Source organism: Ursus americanus, chromosome X (assembly GCF_024610735.1).
Source record: "Ursus americanus isolate L20-20 chromosome X, mUrsAme1.1.p, whole genome shotgun sequence".
Taxonomy (NCBI): domain Eukaryota; kingdom Metazoa; phylum Chordata; class Mammalia; order Carnivora; family Ursidae; genus Ursus; species Ursus americanus.
This window is the reverse complement of record NC_142164.1, coordinates 65,705,264-65,725,469: the sequence shown is the minus strand read 5'-3', so window position 1 is coordinate 65,725,469 and position 20,206 is coordinate 65,705,264. Positions and strand designations below refer to the sequence as shown.

Genomic DNA, 20,206 nt, shown 5'->3' with positions numbered 1-20,206 from the left:
GAGAAGCCCCCCAGCTGCCTATATCCACTGGCTGGGAAAATGTAGAGGCTACAAAAAAATCACATACACAACAATCTTAGATCATCATAAGCTTAATTTCTGCAAGCCTAAATCATGGCCCTGGTCTCCTTTCCACACGAATCTCCTGCAAATAGTTGTAAAAAAGTACCTCAATTAAAGGTAAGTTACCACAACTCAACAGCAAAAACTAATAACCCAATTTAAAAACGGGCTAAAGACGTGAATAGATATTTCCCCAAAGAAGACATACAAATGGCCAACAGGTGTATTCAAAGATGCTCAACATCACTAATCATCACATAAATGCAAATCAAAACCACAATGAGGGGTGCCTGGCTGGCTCAGTCAGTAGAACATATGACTCTTGATCGTGGGGTTGAGCGTTCAAGCCCCATGTTGGGTATAGAGATTACTTAAAATCTAAAAAAGAAAAACCACAATGAGGTATCACTTACACCTGTCAGGATGGCTGTTATATATACTTAAAAAAAGACAACAACTGTTGGTGAAGATGTGGAGAAATTGGTACCCTTGTACGTTGTTGGTTGGAATTCAAAATGGTACAGCCACTATAGAAAACAGTAGAGAGGTTCCTCAAAAAGTTAAAAATAGAACTACCATATGATCCCGCAATCCCACTTCTAGTATTTATCCGAAATAATTCAAGTCAGGATCTTGAAGAGATAGCCAAGATATGACAACAATGTAAATATCCATTGAGGGACGAATAAAGAAAATGTGGTATGTACATGTAACAGAATACTATTCAGCCTTTAAAAGGAAGAAAATTCTTCAATATGTGACAATATGGATGAACTTCAAGGACATTACATTAAGTAAAATAAGCCAGTCAGGGAAGGACAAATACTGTATGATTCCACTTATATGAGATAACTAAAAGAGTCAAATTCATAGAATCAAAGAGTGGAATGGTGGTTGCCAGGAGCTGGGGGCAAGAAAAATGAAGAAATGTTAGTCAATAGGCATAAAGTTACAGCTAAACAAGATGAGTACATTCTAGAGATCTGCTGTACAACCTGGTACCTGTGGTAAACAACAGTATACCATACACTTAATGCTTTGTTAAGAGGATAGATCTCATGCTAAGTGTTCCTAGCACGACAAAATAAAACTTCAAAAAAGATGTAAGAAATAACAGTATAAGATACTACTTAAAAATGAAATGAGAGGAATAGGAAAAAAGAACGGTAGGAGAAGTCTTAGCAGAGACCTATTGTTATAAAGCAGAATAAAATCATGACCAAGTATGTCACCTGAATTTCAAAATATTAATTAAGGAATCATGTCCATAAAATAAGAATATAAAGCAGGGATTTAAGAGCTCAAGAATGGCTGGTAGATAAAAGAAAATGAAATATGAGCCATTTTAGAAATAAAGAAGGAAATGAGAAGAAAAAAATAAAACCATCACAGAAATAAGGGTAAAACTGAAAGCAGCAAAAGACAGAAGTGACATTGATGAATAATCAGTAAGAACATAGAAAACAAGAGAAAAACAAGCAAAATGAAATGAAAATTGAAATTGTTCTAAAATCTTCAGGCTCCCTCATCAATTAATGAGTTAAATAAAATTTTTGACACATGTTCATTTTATATTTGTATGACAGTCATGGTTATATCTTTAAAAAATTATTGACCAAAATGCTTAATGGATACAAAACCAGGTAAATTATGTTGTAAAACTTATGGACTACTTCAACTCATCTTCTCTTGGCTCCCAGATTGAATTTCAAGTGCCAACAAAACTTTGATGAATATTTTTTTTCTTTTCTATTGAGTTTATGTTTCATTTTGTTTCTGGTTTGTGTACAGCCAATGTCATTCCCCGCCCTGGTACCAGCAATGAATGGGAATATGGTTTGGCTATTTGTTGAGTAAACGGATTAATGGATTATGTCTCTGGGTAAGAAACAACAGACAATTTAATTTGTTAGTCTTTTTTGTCATTCTTTTTGCCCATTCTGAGCTCAGATTAAACAATTATTTCATGCCTGCTGGGAGGGAGACCAGCCCTCTGATATCTATCTAGACTGGTGAGTTTCTGTGTTTACTCTTGACCTGTAGCTGAAGTTGTAGCTCTGAATCCATAAGCTCCCTATGTCTGTGTCTATGTGTCAATAATCGAGATAGGCCTTGACCTCATCATGTGAGTGTGAAATATTTCCCCATCTCTGGCTGGTCTCCACAAATTTGATGATAAAGTCTTCTATGTTCAAGGAACTCTGTTCTGGTTTATAGACATAAGTAAGCACTTATATAAAATATTCTTAAAGTTCTCACAAAAAGAAAATTAAACTAATATTTTAAAATGTGCTAAACCAGAGTGTTCTTATAAAAAAATTCTGCCAACTCAGAAACATTTTAAGATTCCAAAGTTAAGGTAAATCTTGGCAAGCGAGATTAGTTTAATAATTTCGGTTTAAAAGAAAGAGCTAGGTCTTTTTTATGGTTTATTTTTATAAAGTATAAAACAAGCATACATTTAATTTTACTGGGGTCTCTTTTTCCTAAATGTATACAGGTTTAGTGATTAATATTACATAGTTCTTATACATAACATTTAAGATGATAAAAAATGTAAAGTGTATTCAACTAAAATTGAATCACTGTTCTGACAAACTTAATTTCAGCTGTACTTATGGGCTGTAGTATATTAGGTTTAAAATAGTTTCCAAGACATTTAGTTAACTTAAAATGCTGGACTACTATTAAATTGAGTCAATTAATAAATAATTACTGGATAAAAAGATAAATTTTAATTAAAATCAAATACTTAAATATTGATTACAAAGCACAGATATAAGTTTTATACTATTGCTTCTTATTTTTATATGCTATAGAAAGATGGTATCTTTGAGTCATGTTACTGAATGTGTTCATTTTTCCTTTTTAAAAGGATGGGTGTGGCCACAGAGAACAATGCTATAAATGCTCATGAATCCTGCTAATTTGCTATAGTGCTTATAAGAGATGGTTCTCAACTGCACCCCTCTGAATTTTCTTTTTGAAATAAAAATTATTTTGGTTAAAATAATAATTAAAATAAGTGGTTGACATATTATGAGCAATAGTAACAAAGGAACAGTGAACAGTGTTTTTGTTTTTAAAGGACAATGCAGTTTATTCCTAAAGCAATGGTTCTCAAGCTTCTGTTCTCAGAACCCCTTTGCACTCTGAAAAAAATTAAGAACTTCCAAAGAGATTTTGAGAAATTCTTTTTTTTAAAAAAAAGATTTTATTTATTTGAGAGAGAGAGCACGCATGTGCACAAGTCTGTGGGGGGAGGGGCAGAGGAAGAGGGAGAAGCAGACTCCCTTCTGAGCAGGGAGCCCACCACATGGCTCAGTCCCAGGACCCCAAGATCAGGACCTGAGCTGAAGGCACCCAGGTGCCCCCCCAAAGAGATTTTTCAAATGCAGATTGTATCTATCAATAACTGCCATATTATAAATCAGAATATAAAATTTAAGTATATTTACTGACTGAACTTATTTGAGACAAAATCACTGAATGCTAATGTCAATTTTCAAAAAAATTATATTTAAAAAATCAACGAGAAGACTGTGGAAAATTTTCGAAAAGCTCTTTAATCTGACCTAATAGAAATAGCTACATTCTCATATCCACTTCTGTATTCCGTCTATTACAATATCACATATCACATAGCTTCTGGAAAACGACATGTCTTAGTATTACGAAAATAGTTTTGACCTGGCAGATCACCAAAAAGTTTGTCAGTTTGTTTCAGAATATAAAAGAGCATATAATGAAGGACTGATTTGAAAGTAAATTTTATTTGACCTGGTTTAAATCTGAGTCTGAGATAAAGCTCTATAATGTATTTAAATGTAGCAAAATTATCTTGATTTTGATGGGCTTGCTTGCTTGGTTTACTGATTAATGTCTTCACTTACAATAAGAAAGGTTATTCTTTATTCTCTATGTAATCTGCCTAGATAGCAGATTCTGTGTTTTACCAGAATAATTTTCTGATCTTTATGTTGTGTTTATTACGTCTTTATTCTTGATCATTTAATGGCAAACAAAGTACAAAGTTTCCTCATTTATCAAAGAGCTAAAGTTCTTTAAAACTCTGTTACCTCCTATGCTTCTTTTTAAAATGTTTTGATGTCATTTTGCTTAGGTAGGTAATCAAGTGTTGTTTCTGAGGCATCCATGATCCTATCTTAATCAAGTACCCAAATCATCTCTAACAACTCTTGATTTTGTCTTCCAAAAAGTCATATCCCTGTTATAAAAGATAAAAGTTTTTATGTGTTCAGGATGTCTTTTAACCTAAAACTATCTTTGAGATTTCTAAAAGGGACCCTGGAAAAGTGCAAAAATTTATTCTTTCTCCCCATAAAGAGAGAAATGTGAGAATTAGGTTCATTTGATGGGTTACTATTGTTGAAGAGTTGCATGAGAAGAGTTGCAAAACTGAAGAGATGCTTAGCCTTCCTTATATTAAATTCTTAGAAGTAAAAAATTATTAACATAAAATTTTCAGAAATTGTATACCTTCTGAGCAGTTCCTGAAGATTACTATCTTGAGAGTAAAACTTCAAGAGAAACACTAATCATAACTCTTATACATTTTTTTCAAAAATGGACGGAATATCAAGAGAAAGGATCAACAAGGAAATAGATGTGAACAACACTATAAACCAAGTAGGCCTAACAGGCATATAGAGAATACTCTACCCAACAACAGCACAAATCACATTCTTCTCAAGTGCTCATGGAATATCCTGCAGTATAGAACATATAGCTGGCTGCAAAACAAGTCTCAATAAATTTAATAAGACTGAAATCATATAAAGTATATTCTCTGACCACAATAGAACAAAGCTAGAAATCTGTAACAGAGAAAAAAGTGGAAAATTCATAAATATGTGGAAATTAAACAACATACTCTTAAATAATCAATAGGCCAAAGAAAAACATCACAAGAGAAATACGAAAATACGCAGAAATTAATAAAAACAAAGACACAACATACCAAAATTTACGGGATGCAGGGAAGGCAGTATTCAGAAGGAAATCTATAGCTGTAAAGGCCTACATTTAAAATAAAGATTTGAAAGCAACAAACTAACTTTAAACCTTGAGTAACTAGAAGAAGAGCAAGCTAAACCCAAACTTACCAGAAAGAAGGAAATAATAAAGAACAGATAAAAATGAAACAAAAAATAGAAAAAAATTGAATCAATGAAATAAAAAATCAGAATCTTTTCATGATAAAGAAAAAAACTACTCAGAAAACTAGGAATAGAAGGGAATATATTCAGCCTAATAGAGAACATTTACAAAAAAACACAGGTATCACAGTCAATTGTGAAAGACTGAGGCTTTCTCCTTAGGATTAGAAACAAAAGAATGCCTGCTTTCACTGCTGCTATTCAACACCATACTGGATTTTCTAGTGAGAGAAAGTAGGAAAAGGAAAAAAAAAAAGAACAAAAGAAATAAAAGGCATCCACATTAGAAAGGAAGAAGCAGACCTATCACTGTTCACAGATGACATGATCCTATATATGCGTAGAAGATCCCAATGAATCCACAAGAAAAAAAAAGGAGCAAGAAAGTGGCAGGGTACAAGATCAACAGGCAAAAATCACTTGTGTTACTCAAACCCAAGGTGAGTGTTATTGGAACCTCCGGTGTACAGCTGGTTGGTCAGAAGCCCAGGTGACAACCTGGGCTTGCGACTGATGTCTGAAATGGCTGGGTCAGTCTTGTGGGACTATACCCATAAACTGTGGAACCTAAGGCCATCTCTGGGTAGATAGTGTCAGAATTGAATTGTAGAACACCCAGCTGATGTTACAGAGAATTAGTTGTTGTGGGGAGAAAACCTCCACACATTTGGTAACCGGAAGTATCAGAAGTGAAGTGTTCTCTGTGAAGGTAAAGAAGACACACAGGAAAGAAAGATACAGGAGGAGAAAAGAACTTCAGGTTTTTCTTCTTTAGGTTTAATACAATGCAACGATGAAAAGACAAACAACCCAAATAAGTGGGCAAAGGATGTGACAGAAAGTGTTTGTTTTCCAAAAAAGATATATCAATGGCCAATAAACACATGAAAAGTCATTTCACATCATTACTCATTAGAGAAATGCAAATAAAACCACAACGAGATACCACTTCATACTCAATAGAATGGCTGTAATCCAGAAGACATAATAGTAAAGTGGTGGCAAGGAGGTAAAGAAATCAGAAATCTCATTCAGTGCTTGTGGGAATGAGAATGGTGAGGCTGCTGTGGAAAACAGCTTGGCAGTTCGGCAAAAAGTTAAACATTAATAATGTCCTATGACCCAGCAATTCCACTTCTAGATATAGACCCAAAACATTGAAAGCAGGGACTCAAGTAGATACTTGTGCACCAGTGTTCACACCATTATTCACAGTAGCCAAAGCTGAAAACAACCCAAGTGTCCGTCAACAGATGAATAAACAAAATGTGGTATATCCATATAATGGAATCTTTTCAGCCATAAAAAAGAATGCAAGTACTGATTTGTCACAACATGGGTGAACTTTAAAAACATTATGCTAAGTGAAATACTCCAGTGACGAAAGGACAAATATTATATGATTCCACTTATATCTAGACAGTACCATTAGAAGTTACCAGGGGCTGGGAGAAATGGGGTACAGAATTATTTCTTAATGGGTACAGGGTTTGTTAGGGGTGATGAAAAAGTTTTGGAAATAGGTAGTAGTGAAAGTTTCACAACATTGTGAATGTAATTAATGCCACTGAACCATACACATAAAATGGCTAAAATGGCAAATTTTATGTGTGTGTGTGTGTGTGTGTGTGTGTGTGTGTGTGTGTATATATATATATATAACACCACAGTTAAAAACTGTTATGACATAGTTATATACTGTACCCCAACAGAGAATTTTACCTTCCTTCCATTCTGGTATTATTGGTTACCTTACTAAATTAACGCCATTCAATCTCTGTAATGTACAGACAGTTTTTGTTTTACTCTGATGTTTGCCTGAAGACTATGCTACAAGTGACAGGCAAGAGTTTGCATATTTAACAAAGAAGGACAGTCTCAGAGCCTCACAGAAAAGGACTATACCAGGTACTTCAAACTGCTGACATGTCAGAAGAGACTCTTGATTATAGGTTTCTGAGCTGACAAGGCATAGACAATTTTGAGACCATACCAGTGCACTTAATGAGGATTTCCAGGGTTTTTTTCTAGTCTAAAAGCATACAATTTTATAAAAGCAGACTACTGACCCAAGATCCAGCAGAACATCAATTACCTAAGACTGAATAAATTGATGAGGGAAATTTTATTGTGGTTATGTATTTGGAATATCATTGGTGTGGTTTTAATGTTCCATTTTCTGAATATATGAGAAAATCCTCTTTCTTTATAAATTATTTGTAACTCAAAACAATTTAGCAGATACCGCTTCTGTAAACTGAATTAAAATATTTTAAAATAATATGGTTCTCATTCACCTCTTCCCTCTTAGCCCTCCTTCTGAATTCAGAAACTTTTATCAAGTCTCCCTACTTTTCATTGCAATATAGTTATTTGCATTAGTTATATAAAAATCTGTCCTTTTTTCTCCTTTTAAATAATAGTTTATTAGTTTATATGTTTTTACATTTTTTATCATGGTTACAGAGACTTGACAGGAGATTAGGTTTAAGCTTGAATACTCCAGATTTTTACACAAGAGGATTGAAAGACAAATACCATATGATTTTACTCATATGTAGAATTTAAGAAACAAAACACCCAAAAAAAGGGAAAAAAATAAGAGAGAGGTAAAGCAAGAAACAGACTCAATTATAGAGAACTATCTGATGATTATGAGAGGGGAGAGTAGTAGGGTGATGGGTTAAATACATGATAGGTTATTAAAGAGTGCACATGTCATGATGAAAACAGACTGATGTATGGAACTGCTGAATTACTATATTGTACATCTGAAACTAGTACAGCAGTGTATGTTAACTACCTGGAATTAAAATAAAAACTTAAATTAAAAAAATAAGAAATGTACTCGCGATCTGCTATTCCGTTTAACCTTATATACTACAGCATCAAAACCTAAAAACCAATTGTTGTCCTTTTCTTAAAACCAAGATATAAGTGGACAAATTGATTGTACAACCAAGGCCTTACATGGAGTATCATACTTGCGAATGACAGCCATTTAATCAGGTATGATAAGATAATCTCAATATATAAGGTTGATCTTACCTCAACTTTATGGAGCACATGCCTACAAAATCCCCTCAAGGAATTATCCTGGTACCTGATTTACAGGGTCCCAGTATAAAGGTGGTAGGGAGTTCACTTTCCAAGAGGTCAGGAAACTTCAGTAAATTTCAGGGACCTTGAGAAAAGATGACTTTCATCTAAATTACAGGTGCTACAGGTGAAATCTGGTAAAGAGGGTTTCTTCGCTCTGGTATCCTAGCTTCAGAATAGCAAAAGATAACAAAACACACACACAATTCAATTTGCATATACTTGTAAATTCACCTCCTAATTGCCTGTGTGTGTCGTCTTTAATTCTCCTTTGAACCACCTGTAACATCTCAGTGGTTCCTTTATTAATTAATGAGTTAAATAAAATCTTTGACAAGTGTTTAAAAAAATAAAAATGGAAATTAAAACTCTAAGAGAGAAAATGATACATTTGGAAGACAGGCAAAGGAGACCCAAACATACGAAGTTCCCAAGGAAGAAAACTGAAATAATGAAATAAAAACAATTGTTCAAAAACAGTTCTCTGATTTATTTCATTTACCATAATGCCCTCTAGGTTCATTCATGCCATTGTAAGTGGCAGGATTTCCTTCTTTTTTAAGGCTGAATGTTTCATTGTATATACATATTGACATATTTTCTTCATCTATTCATCTTTTGATGAACACTTATGACTATTTCCTTGTCTTGCCAATTGTGAATAATGTTGCAATGAATATGGGGGTGCAGATATCTCTTTGAGTTAGTGATTTCATTTCCTTTGGATATATACCCAGAAGTAAAATTTCTAGACCATTCTATTTTTAATTTTTTGAGGAACCTCCATAACCCTTTTCCATAGTGGCTGTATCAATTATACATTCCCACCAATGTGCACAAGGGTTCTCTTTTCTCCACATCCTCTTCAGCACTTTTATCTCTTATCCTTTTGATAATAGGCATTCTTTTAAAGAAGTTTTAGGTTCACAGCAAAATTGGGTGGAGAATACAAAGTTCCCACATATACCAAACCCACCCCCCTCGAAGAACATCCCTCACTACTGAACATTCCGTGCCATAGTGCTACATTTGTTACAATCAATGAACCTGCAGGGACACATCATTTTCACCCAAAGTCCATAGTTATATTAGGGTTCACTCCTGATGTATGTTTTATGGGTTTTGACAAATGTATAATGACAGGTATCTACCACTGTAGTATCATACAGAATAGTTTCACTGCCCTAAAAATTCTCTATGTTCTGTTTATTCATCCTTTCCTCCCCAACTAACCTCTGTCAACTAGTGATCCTTTTATTTTCTCCACAGTTTTGACTTTTCTGGAATATCATATAGTTGGAATCATGTGGTATGTAGCCTTTTCAGATTGGCTTCTTTCACTTAATAATATGCATTTAAGATTCCTCCATGGGGCACCTGGGTGGCTCAGTCGGTTAAGTGGCTGACTCTTGATTTCAGCTCAGGTCATGATTTTAGGGTCCTAATTCCAGCCCCACACTGGGCTCCATGCTCAGCAGGGAGTCTGCTTCAGGATTTTCTCTCTCCCTCTGCCCCTCCCCCCACTCTTTCCCTCTCTGTCTCAAATAAATAAATATTTTTTTTAAAAAGACTCCTCCATGACTTTCCATGGCTTAATAGCCCATTTCTTCTTATCTCTGATTAATATTTCATTGTTTGGACATACCACAGTTTATTTATCCATTCACCTCCTGAAGGATATCTTGGCTGATTGCAAGTTCAAGCAATTATGAATAAAGCTTCTATAAACATACATGTGCAGGTCTTTGAGTGGACATAAGTTTCCAATTTATTTGGATAAATACCAAAAAGTACAGTTGTTGGAATGTAGAGTAAGAGTTTTATAAGAAAGTATCAGATTGTCTTCCAAGTGTCTATGCCACTTTGCATTCCTGCCAGCAATGAGCAAGAGTTTCCTATTGCTCCACATACTTGCTAGCATTTGGTAGTGTCAGTGTTTTAGATTTTTGCGATTCTAATACAAATGTAGTAATATCTCATTGTTTTAATTTTCAATTCTATAATGATATATAGACAGAGATACAGATATAGAAATATATAGATATATATACGTAGTCCAGCTATGTTCCTAGAACGAAGAAACTGATTTTTCAGTGGACAGCATTCTGACATACTTTTTAAATAAAAGTCATTGAAGCTATGAATTTTCCTCTGAGAACTGCTTTAGCACTTTAGATTCTGTTACAAAGTATTTTCAAGATCATTATTTTCTAGGTATTTTGTAGTTCCTGTGTTTTAAAATGTCCAAGTGGTCAAGGGTTTTGTCCTGACTCCATCAATTCCTTGTTTTATTGCATTGTGATCAGATAACATTGTTTTATTTCTATGTCTTAGAATTTATTCAGGTTTTCCTTTTCAGGCTATAGTGTATATTTCTATTAAATCCTCTATAAATATTATTTAAGTATTCTCTATCCTTTCTTTTTGTCTTTATCCCTTTAAATGGTTATCATAGATTGAGAAAGGTGAATTAAATTTTATGTTTATGTTCTTCCTTATAATTCTGATAGTTCAATATCAAAATCCATCAAAGATATCACATATACACAAAAGGAAAAAAAACAAACCAATAATTGCTAAATTTTAGGAAACCACATTCATCAACAATTATAATAACACACCATGATCAAGTAGGGTTTATTCCAGAAATGCAACAATGACTTAATTTTGGAAATCTATTACTTTAATTCAATATATTAATACTTCAAAAGAGAATAACCATATGGTTATCTCTACAGAAGCTGAAAAGGCATGTAATTCAATTCAATATTGATTTTTAAAATTCTAACTAAAATAGGAACAGATGGACAAAACATAAAAAAGTGCCTTAATTTAAAAGCCAATACCATCCTTAATGAAAAAACAGTAGCAAGTTACTATATTACTTTAAAAGGTTTACTACTATTTTGATTATTTCATAATAAAATATTAACAGTTATCTGGTATGATTATGGTTTGGAAGGCTCTGTGGCCTACATTTACCCAGAATTAGAGCTTGATTAAATGAGACATGAAATGTAGTGACCTAAGGGTAATAATGTCATGTTGAACAATAACGATCCTATTTTTATACTCAATACTATACTTCCATAAAAAACAAAGTAAAAATTATTTTTACTGCAAGCAGTGTGTCAGAGAGTCAAAGTACAGACATATAGTAGGGAAAAAATTAGTCCTTATACAATCATTTGACTGGTTATCAAATACTGAAGTGGCACAAATTTCTGGTGATAAAGACTGGGTTATTCAGACTTGAAACACCTTTTATAACTGTGTTACCAAACTCCCAGTTCCCACCGTACCTGTTTCTTTCAGGAGATTCCAGATTTCTCTGCATTTATGGATCTGCTCAAGTGCACGATTCAGTAACTTGGTCTATTTGGCAACAATGCAATAAGAAAATCAGCCTCAGTCAGACAAAACTTTAAGCAAATTAAAATATAATATTCATTAAAAGCCATTAAAAATAAAATGATAGAAAAATTACAGTTTAAACTGAACATTTTATAATTTATATAAAAATATTAACCTCTAATTGTATTTTTCTTTTTTTAAGTTTTTATTTATTTCTTTGAGACAGAGAGAGAGAGAGAGAGAGAAAGCACAAGCAGGGGGGAGTGGCAGAGGGAGAAAGAGAAGCAGACTCCCCACTGAGCAGGGAGCCCAATGTGGGACTCGATCCCAGGACCCTGGGATCATGACCTGAGCCAAAAGCAGACGCTTAATCAAATGAGCCACCCAGGTTCCCCTATTTGTATTTTTCTTAATGTCCCAGAAAATGAGGATTAAATAGAAAATCTTGAGCACTATCAATTTTAATACTCCAGGACAGAAGAGTAGCACTTCTAGAATGGTGGTATGAGGAGTTCCATGGACCCTCTCCCTAGCAAAACAACCATAATTGGTGAAATTATAAAACACAACATGTAAAGTCTTAGGAAATTGCCCAAAGGGCAAAAAGAAAATGGAAAACCATCTATTCCAGGAAATCTACTAAGTCTCAGTAAGACAGTAAACACCCATGATAGTTGAACCCTGATCTGCTCAGTGTGAGTGCTACTGTAGGTGGGTGTGACCAAGAAGACGGGGCTCCCTCTATTCTCAGCTTCTAGGCTAGGGATTTCCAGAAGGGCCATGCTGCCAGCACTTCTCATCCTCCTCCCCCAGGTCTGTATTATAGGAGCTCTATTATAAAAAGCACAAATGAGAGGCCTGGAGCTCTCTTCCTCTACCCAGTCCCTATAACCAGGCAGGGAAAATTACAATTATTGGGGCTCCATTGCCCTCACTGCAGCTTGCTTCTAGGACAGAGTTTCCATGCTGGGAGAGGCAAGCTCAGAATGCCAGGGACTATGATTCCTGCCCAGCCCCTTACTCATAGAGCTGGACTGTCACTCTGATAGAAATGTGCCACATCCCCACCTCCAGTTCGAAAACAGTGGTACAGAACTTCTTCTCAGGAGAAGCAGCAGCAGCTCATTAGAAGAGTGAGCTCTGTATCTCTGCCTAAGAATACTGACTTTAATTGGAACACAGCTTGAGGAAGTTCAAGTCTAAGGCTACTACAAAAAAAATGGAGATTCTGGAGTTGAGTACTTAAAAAGAGGCTGATAGCTCAATGATATCAACATGCAAAACACAAAACCAGCCAGAAGTTTACAGAGGGAACCAGGGTAAGAGGAAAGTAAGATCCTTACCACTTTTCAAAGGGGCCTCACATTAATTGTATCACACTGTGGAACAATTTATGCCAAAAAGCATTTTTAAGCACACACATGGACATGCAAATGCACACACACACACTCACCCCCCCACACACACACAAAGCAACCACCGTAGTAATTAGTCCAGATTAACATCTGGGTTAATATCAACAAGAGACCATTCAGAAGGGATATCAAGGAAAGAGAAATTATAAAAACCACCCTGCTAAACCACTTCGTAGAGGAGGGGCCAGGGTGACTCCACAGGCAAAGACCATGACCTCTAAGGAGTGATATCAGAAGCTGTACACTTCTGTACAACCGAGGGAAACAGACTTCATGGAACTAACCCAGCCAAGTCACTAAACCAATAAACAAGCAAGTATTAACAAAAACAAACCACAGGGGGGAATGAGTATTCAAAGATGCTTCAATATATTATCTAAAATGTCCAGTTTTCAACAGAAAATTGTGAGATATGCAAAGAAATGGTAATGTATGACCCAAATGCAGGAAAAAAGCAGGCAATAGGAATTGACTGAAAAGGTCCAGATGCTGAACTTAGCAGACAAAGATTTGAAAGCAGCTATTTTAAACATGTTCAAACAACAAAAGGAAATGACGCTTTAACAAAGGTTTGATGACAATGTCTCAGGAAATATAGAATCTCAATAAAGAAGGCAGTGGGATAACATATTCAATATGATGAAAGAAAATAACAGTTAACCAACAGTCTAATATCCAGCAAAACTATCTTTCAGAACTGAAAACAAAAAACAAAAAAATTCCCATATAAACAATGCTGATAGAATTTACTGCTAGCAGAACCATTTTATAAAAATGCTAAGAGAAGTTCTTCAGGCAGAAAACAAATGACACCAGATAATAATTTGAATCCAAATGAAAAAAAGTACACTGGTAAAAGCAATTATGTAATAATTATATAATTATCAATATATATTTCTTCTTTCTTTTCTCAACTGTTTTAAAAAGCAATTGTATAAAACCATTGTTTTTTATACCTAACAGATATCCACAGACCATTCCACCAACCCAAGAAGCACAGAAATTCTTCGCAAGTACACATGGCACTTTCTCCAGGATAGACCATATGCTAGGCTGCAACAAAAACTTCAAATATTCTTTAAAAAAAAAAAAACTTCAAATAAAGTTAAAATAACATGAAATCACACAAACTATGTACCCTGACCATAGTGGAATAAGCTTAGAAGTCAATAAGATAATAAAGTTTGGGAAATTCACAAATATGTGGATATTAAATAAGAGATCACTAAATAATGGGTCAAAGAAGAAATTACAATGAAAATTAAAAAATAACTTGAGATGAATGAAAAGAAAACACAACATACCAAAACTTATGGGATGCTGCTCAAGCAGTATGCTGTATGATCTGAATGTATACTCCTCAAGCAATTCATATGTTGAAATCTTAAACCTCAAAGGTACGGGTATTAGTAGGTGGGGCCTTAGGAGGTGCTAAGTCATAAAGGTAGAGCCCTCCTGAACGGGATCTGTGCCTTTTATAAGAGGCTTTAGAGAGATCCTTAGCCCTTCCCACCATGTGAAGACACAGTAAGAAGGTGCAAACTATGAACCAGGAAGAGGGCCCTCACCAGAGAACACGACCATGCTAGTACCTTGATCTTGGACTTCTAGCCTCAAGAACTGTGAGAAATAAATTTCTGTTGTTTATAAGCTTTCCAGTCTGTGGTGTTTTAGTTATAGCAGCCTGAACAGACTAAGACAGAAAACTGGCACTGAGAGTGGGGTGCTTCTGTAACAAATACCTGAAAATATGGAAGCAGTTTTGGAACTGTGTAATGGGTAGAAGCTGGAAGAGTTGGAGGTGTGCACTAAAAAATATATACATTGCAGTGAATGAATGGTTAAGAGCAATTCTCATATTTGAAAGAGGACTTCAGCTACCTCCATTTTTTTTTTATCTCTGTCTGTACTTTCTAATTGATGAAGCTCTTCTTTTTGGCTTATCTCTTAACTCAGGCAAAAGACCCTTTGGGCAAAGCATCCTGTGATGGGAACCAAACTACCCTCTCAAGCAATAAGGATTGCCCCTCAGCCATCAAGACCCCCTGTGACTGACCCCAAGACAGTGACTGTACCTTCATGTACCTACTGACCTTTGACCCACGTTTTCCCTGTATAAATCTAGAATTATTTTTAGCACTTCGGTGATAGTCTTTGAGACACCAGTCTGCTGTCTTCCCGCTGTTGGACTCACTGAAATAAATTCCTTCCTTGTTTCACCACCAATCACCTCTCTGCCTTTGGATCTTGTCAGCGGCGAATGGCCAAACCTGGTCTGTCTGGGACCCCCAGAGCCACGTGCTCTTGCACCCCTGTGCCCCACGGTTACATGAGGACCAAGAAAGAGAAGAGAAGAGCTGCAGAAACTAATCTTCTTAGAGAATAGTTTGAGAATACTGTGAAGAGATTGTTGGTAGAAATATGGACATTGAAAGTCATTCTGACGAGGAATGAGGAACAACGGAAATTGGAGGAAAGGCCATCTGTGTTATAAAATAGCAAAGAGCTTCTATGTTTATGTCCCAGTGTTTTATAGAAGGTAATACTTTTGACTGGTGAAATTGGATATTTGGCTAAAGAAATTTCTAAGCATGGTGACTAACATAATATAATAAAAAATTATTATTAAAAAAAAAGAAAAGAAATTTCTAAGCAAAGTGCTGAAAAAATGGCCTGGTTTCTCCTGAATGCTTACAGTAAAATGTAAGAAGAGAGAAATGATTTAAAGGTGGAAATGCTAATCAAAAAGGAAGCACAGGGGTGCCTGGGTGGCTCAGTCAATTAAGCATCTGTCTTCTGCTCAGGTCAATCCCGGAGTCCTGGGATCGAGCCCTGCATCAAGCCCCACATCGGACTCCCTGCTCCATGGGGATTCTGCTTCTCCCTCTCCCTTTGCCCCCCACCCCCTCCCCCGCTGTTTCTAGCCCTTCTCACACGCTCAAATAAATAAATAAAATCTTTTTTTAAAAAAAGGAAGCACAATTTAAAAATTTGGAAAATTTTCAGCCTATCAATACTGAAAGAAATAAGAAAGCTAGCTTAACACAGAACACTAAGGGTATGGCTGAATTTGATAAGGAGAATGCTATAGCTCAACCATCTCAATAGAAGCTAGGAGCTATTCACATCAAGACAATGGGGAGACTGGTCAGCCATTTAAACGGAAGTTAGTATCTACTGTCCAAAACAACAGAAGAATGACCTGGGGCAGTTCAGAGTTCTTGAGGCTGGCCCTAAAATGGCCTAACAACACAGGCCCTAGAGTGCAAGGGCCTAGGAGCCACAGCTGCCCAGTGCCATCGCACCTCCCTGGCTCCCCTTCTCAAATTCTGGTGCCATGTTAAACAGCCACTCCAAGTGCAGTGCAGGCTGTTAGAGCTGCCCCTCCGGACGGCACAGGTTACAAACTCTGGGAAGTCATCAGCTTGATGTCCTCATGGTGTGTACAGTGCAAGAGCTGGAAGCATAGTGGCTTCCACCTAGATTTCAAAAGATGCCTGAGGAACCTCTGAAGCCCAGACAAAGAACCTCTGTGGGGGTGGGGCTACTGCAGGAGGTCCCCATTAGAAGCAACACCCAGTGGAGCTTTCCACCCCAAGGCAGCACAGCTACTGTGAGGGATTGCAGCCTGAACCTTAATCTGTGAGAGCTGAAGCACGGGGCTATACCTGGCAGAACCATGTGGATGGGGCCTAGAGGTTTGGGGGCCCAACTGCAGCCCCAGTGGGTCCAGAATGATGACACAAAGTCAAGGAGGATTGTTCTCAAGCCTTGGTGTTTAATGTTATTTGCCTGATTAGGTTTTAGACTTACTTTGAACCCATTAACTGGGTTTTTTCCCCTATTTCTTTTTTTAATTTTATAATAATTTTTTATTATGTTATGTTAGTCACCATACAGTACATCCTTAGTTTTTGATGTAGTGTTCCATGATTCATTATTTACATATAACACCCAGTGCTCCATGCAATATGTGCCCGCCTTCATACCCATCAATGGCCTATCCCAATCCCCTACCCCCTCCCCTCTGAAGCCCTCAGTTTCCCAGAGTCCATAGTCTCTCATGGTTCATTCCCTCTTCTGTTTACCCCCCTTCATTCGTCCCTTCCTTCTCCTACCAATCTTCCTGCTATTTCTTATGTTCCATAAATGAGTGAAACCATATGATAATTATCTTTCTCTGCTTGACTTATTTCACTTAGCAAAGCTCCTCCAGTCCCGTCCATGTTGCCACAAATGTTGGGTAATCGTTCTTTCTGATGGCTGAGTAATATTCCATTGTATATATGGACCACATCTTCTTAATCCAGTCATCTGTTGAGGGGCATCTCAGCTCCTTCCACAATTTAGCTATTGTGGACAATGCTACAATGAACATTGGGGTGCATATGGCCCTTCTCTTAACTACGTCTGCATCTTTGAGGTAAATTCCCAGTAGTGCAATGGCTGGATCATAGGGTAGCTCAATTTTTAACTTTTTAAGGGACCTCCACACTGTTTTCCAAAGTGGCTGTACCAACTTGCATTCCCACCAACAATGTAGGAGGGATCTCCTTTCTCCACATCCTCTCCAACATTTGTTGTTTCTTGCCTTGTCAATTTTTGCCATTCTAACTGGTGTAAGGTGGTTTTGATTTGAATTTCCCTGATGGCTAATGATTTTGAACATTTTTTCATGTGTCTGTTAGCCATTTGTATGTCTTCATTGGAAAAGTGTCTGTTCATATCTTCTGCCCATTTTTTGTTTTGATTATTTGTTTCTTGTGTACTGAGTTTGAGAAGTTCTTTGTAGATCTTCGATACTAGTCTTTTATCTGTAGTGTCATTTGCAAATATCTTCTCCCATTCCATGGGCTGCCTCTTAGTTTTTTGATTTCAAGCTATATTGCAAAGCTGTGATCACAAAGACAGCATGGTACTGGCACAAAAACAGACACATAGACCAATGGAACAGAATAGAGACTCCAGAAATGGACCCTTGACTTTATGGGCAACTAATCTTTGACAAAGCAGGAAAAAACATCCAGTGGAAAAAAGACAGTCTCTTCAATAAATGGTGCTGGGAAATTGGACAGCTATATGCAAAAGAATGAAACTTGACCACTCTCTTACACCATACACAAAGATAAACTCCAAATGGATGAAAGACCTCGATGTGAGACAGGAATCCATCAAAATCCTAGAGGAGAACATAGGCTGCAACCTCTTTGACATCGGCCACAGCAACTTTTTTCATGACACATCTCCAAAGGCAAGAGAAACAAAAGAAAAAATGAACTTGTGGGATTTCATCAAGATAAAAAGCTTCTGCACAACCAAGGAAAGTAAAAAAAAACTAAGAGGCATCCCTATTTCTCCTTTTTGAATGGGAATATGTATCTTATTCCTGGCTTACCATTGTATTTTGGAAGCTAGTAACTTGTTTGATTTCACAGGTTCATAGCTGGAGAGCAATTTGCCTCAGGATGAATTGTACCTTGAGTCTTGACTCATATCTGGTTTAGATGATATTTAGATGAAACTTCGCACTTAGACTTTTGAGTCAATGCTAGAATGAATTAAGACGTTTGCAGCTGTTGAGATGGAATGAATGTATTTTGCATGAGAAGGACACGAATTTTGGGGGCTCAAGGGAGGAATGCTATGGGTCTGAATGTGTCCCCCAAATTCAGTGTTTCAAACAGCTTAAGACACAGTGCTTAGACGGAAATTTATAGCTATAAAAGCTAATATTACAAAAAGAAGAAATAAATCATCAAGCTAAATTTCTACTGTAAGACACTGGAAGAAAAACAAACTAAAACTTAAGCAACCAGAAGGAAGAAAATGATAAAGATCAGAGTGGGAATTAATGAAACAGAGACCAGAAACATAATAGGAAAATAAAAGAAATCAAAGTTGGTTCTTGAAAAAGATCAACAAAATTGAAAAAAATGTATAAACTGGTCAAGAAAAAAAAAGAAGACACAAATGACTAAAATCAGGAGTGAAAGAGGGGGCATAATTACCAAACTTACAGAAATAAAAAAGATAATTATAAGGGAATACTATGAACAACTATAAGCCAAAAAATTAGATAACTTAGATTATAATGGACACATTTCCAGGAACATAAACTACTGAAACGGACTCAGAAATTGAAAATCTACTAGACTACAAAAAAGAAAGAAGTGAAAATATACTCTGAAAACTACAAAACATTGTTGAAAGAAATTAAAACCTAAATGAATGGGAAAGATATTCCATGTTTATGGGTAATAATACTTAAGATCACAATACTCTCCAAACTGAGCTACAGGTTCAGTGCAATCCCTATCAAAATCCTAGCTGGCTTCTTTGCAGAAATTGAGAACTTGATCCCAACATGCATATGGAAATTCGAAAGACCCACAATAGCCAAAACAATTTTCAAAAAGAAGAACAAAACTGGAAGACTAACACATCTCTATTATAAAACTTACTACAAAGCTATAATAATTAAAACTCTGTGGTATTGCCATAAGGATAGACATAGATGTCAATGGACTAGAAATAATCCTCCTCATTTATGGTTACTTGATTTTCAACCTGGGTGACAAGATAATTAACATCTTCAACAAACAGTCCCGGGACACCTGGATATTCAAATGCAAAAAAAATGAAGTTGGACCCCCATCTCACACCATACACAAAAATTAACTCAAAATGGATAGAACTGAATGTAACAAGTAAAAATATAAAACTGTTAGAAGAAAACACAGGGATGAACCTTAATGATCTCTGATTAGGCAACAGTCTTAAACATTGACACCAAAAGCACAAGCAACAACAACAATAAAGTAAACAAAATGGGTATCAACAAAATTAAAAATGTTTGTGCTTCAAAGGGCACTGGTAAGAAAGGGAAAAGACAACCCACATAATGAAAGAGAATAATTACAAATTGTTATCTGAGAAGAGTCTAGTATCAAGAATATGAAACAACTACTAGAACTCAAAAAGATGACAACCCTATTAAAAATGGGCAAAAAACCCTGAATAGACATTTTCCAAAGAACGTATATAAATGACAAATAAGTACATGAAAAGATGTTCATATCTTTTGTTATTAGTCAT

The 20,206-nt window shown here is 35.9% G+C and overlaps 1 protein-coding gene across 1 annotated transcript in view; it reads right to left on the bottom strand.

The window, feature by feature from the left end:
- Positions 1-20,206, bottom strand: part of TEX11 (testis expressed 11) — a 270,954-nt gene that overhangs the window by 43,289 nt on the left and 207,459 nt on the right. Inside the window, exon 24 of the mRNA XM_087859806.1 lies at positions 11,645-11,717. Coding sequence (XP_087715932.1) covers positions 11,645-11,717 — 73 coding nt within the window. The remainder of the gene's footprint in view (positions 1-11,644; positions 11,718-20,206) is intronic.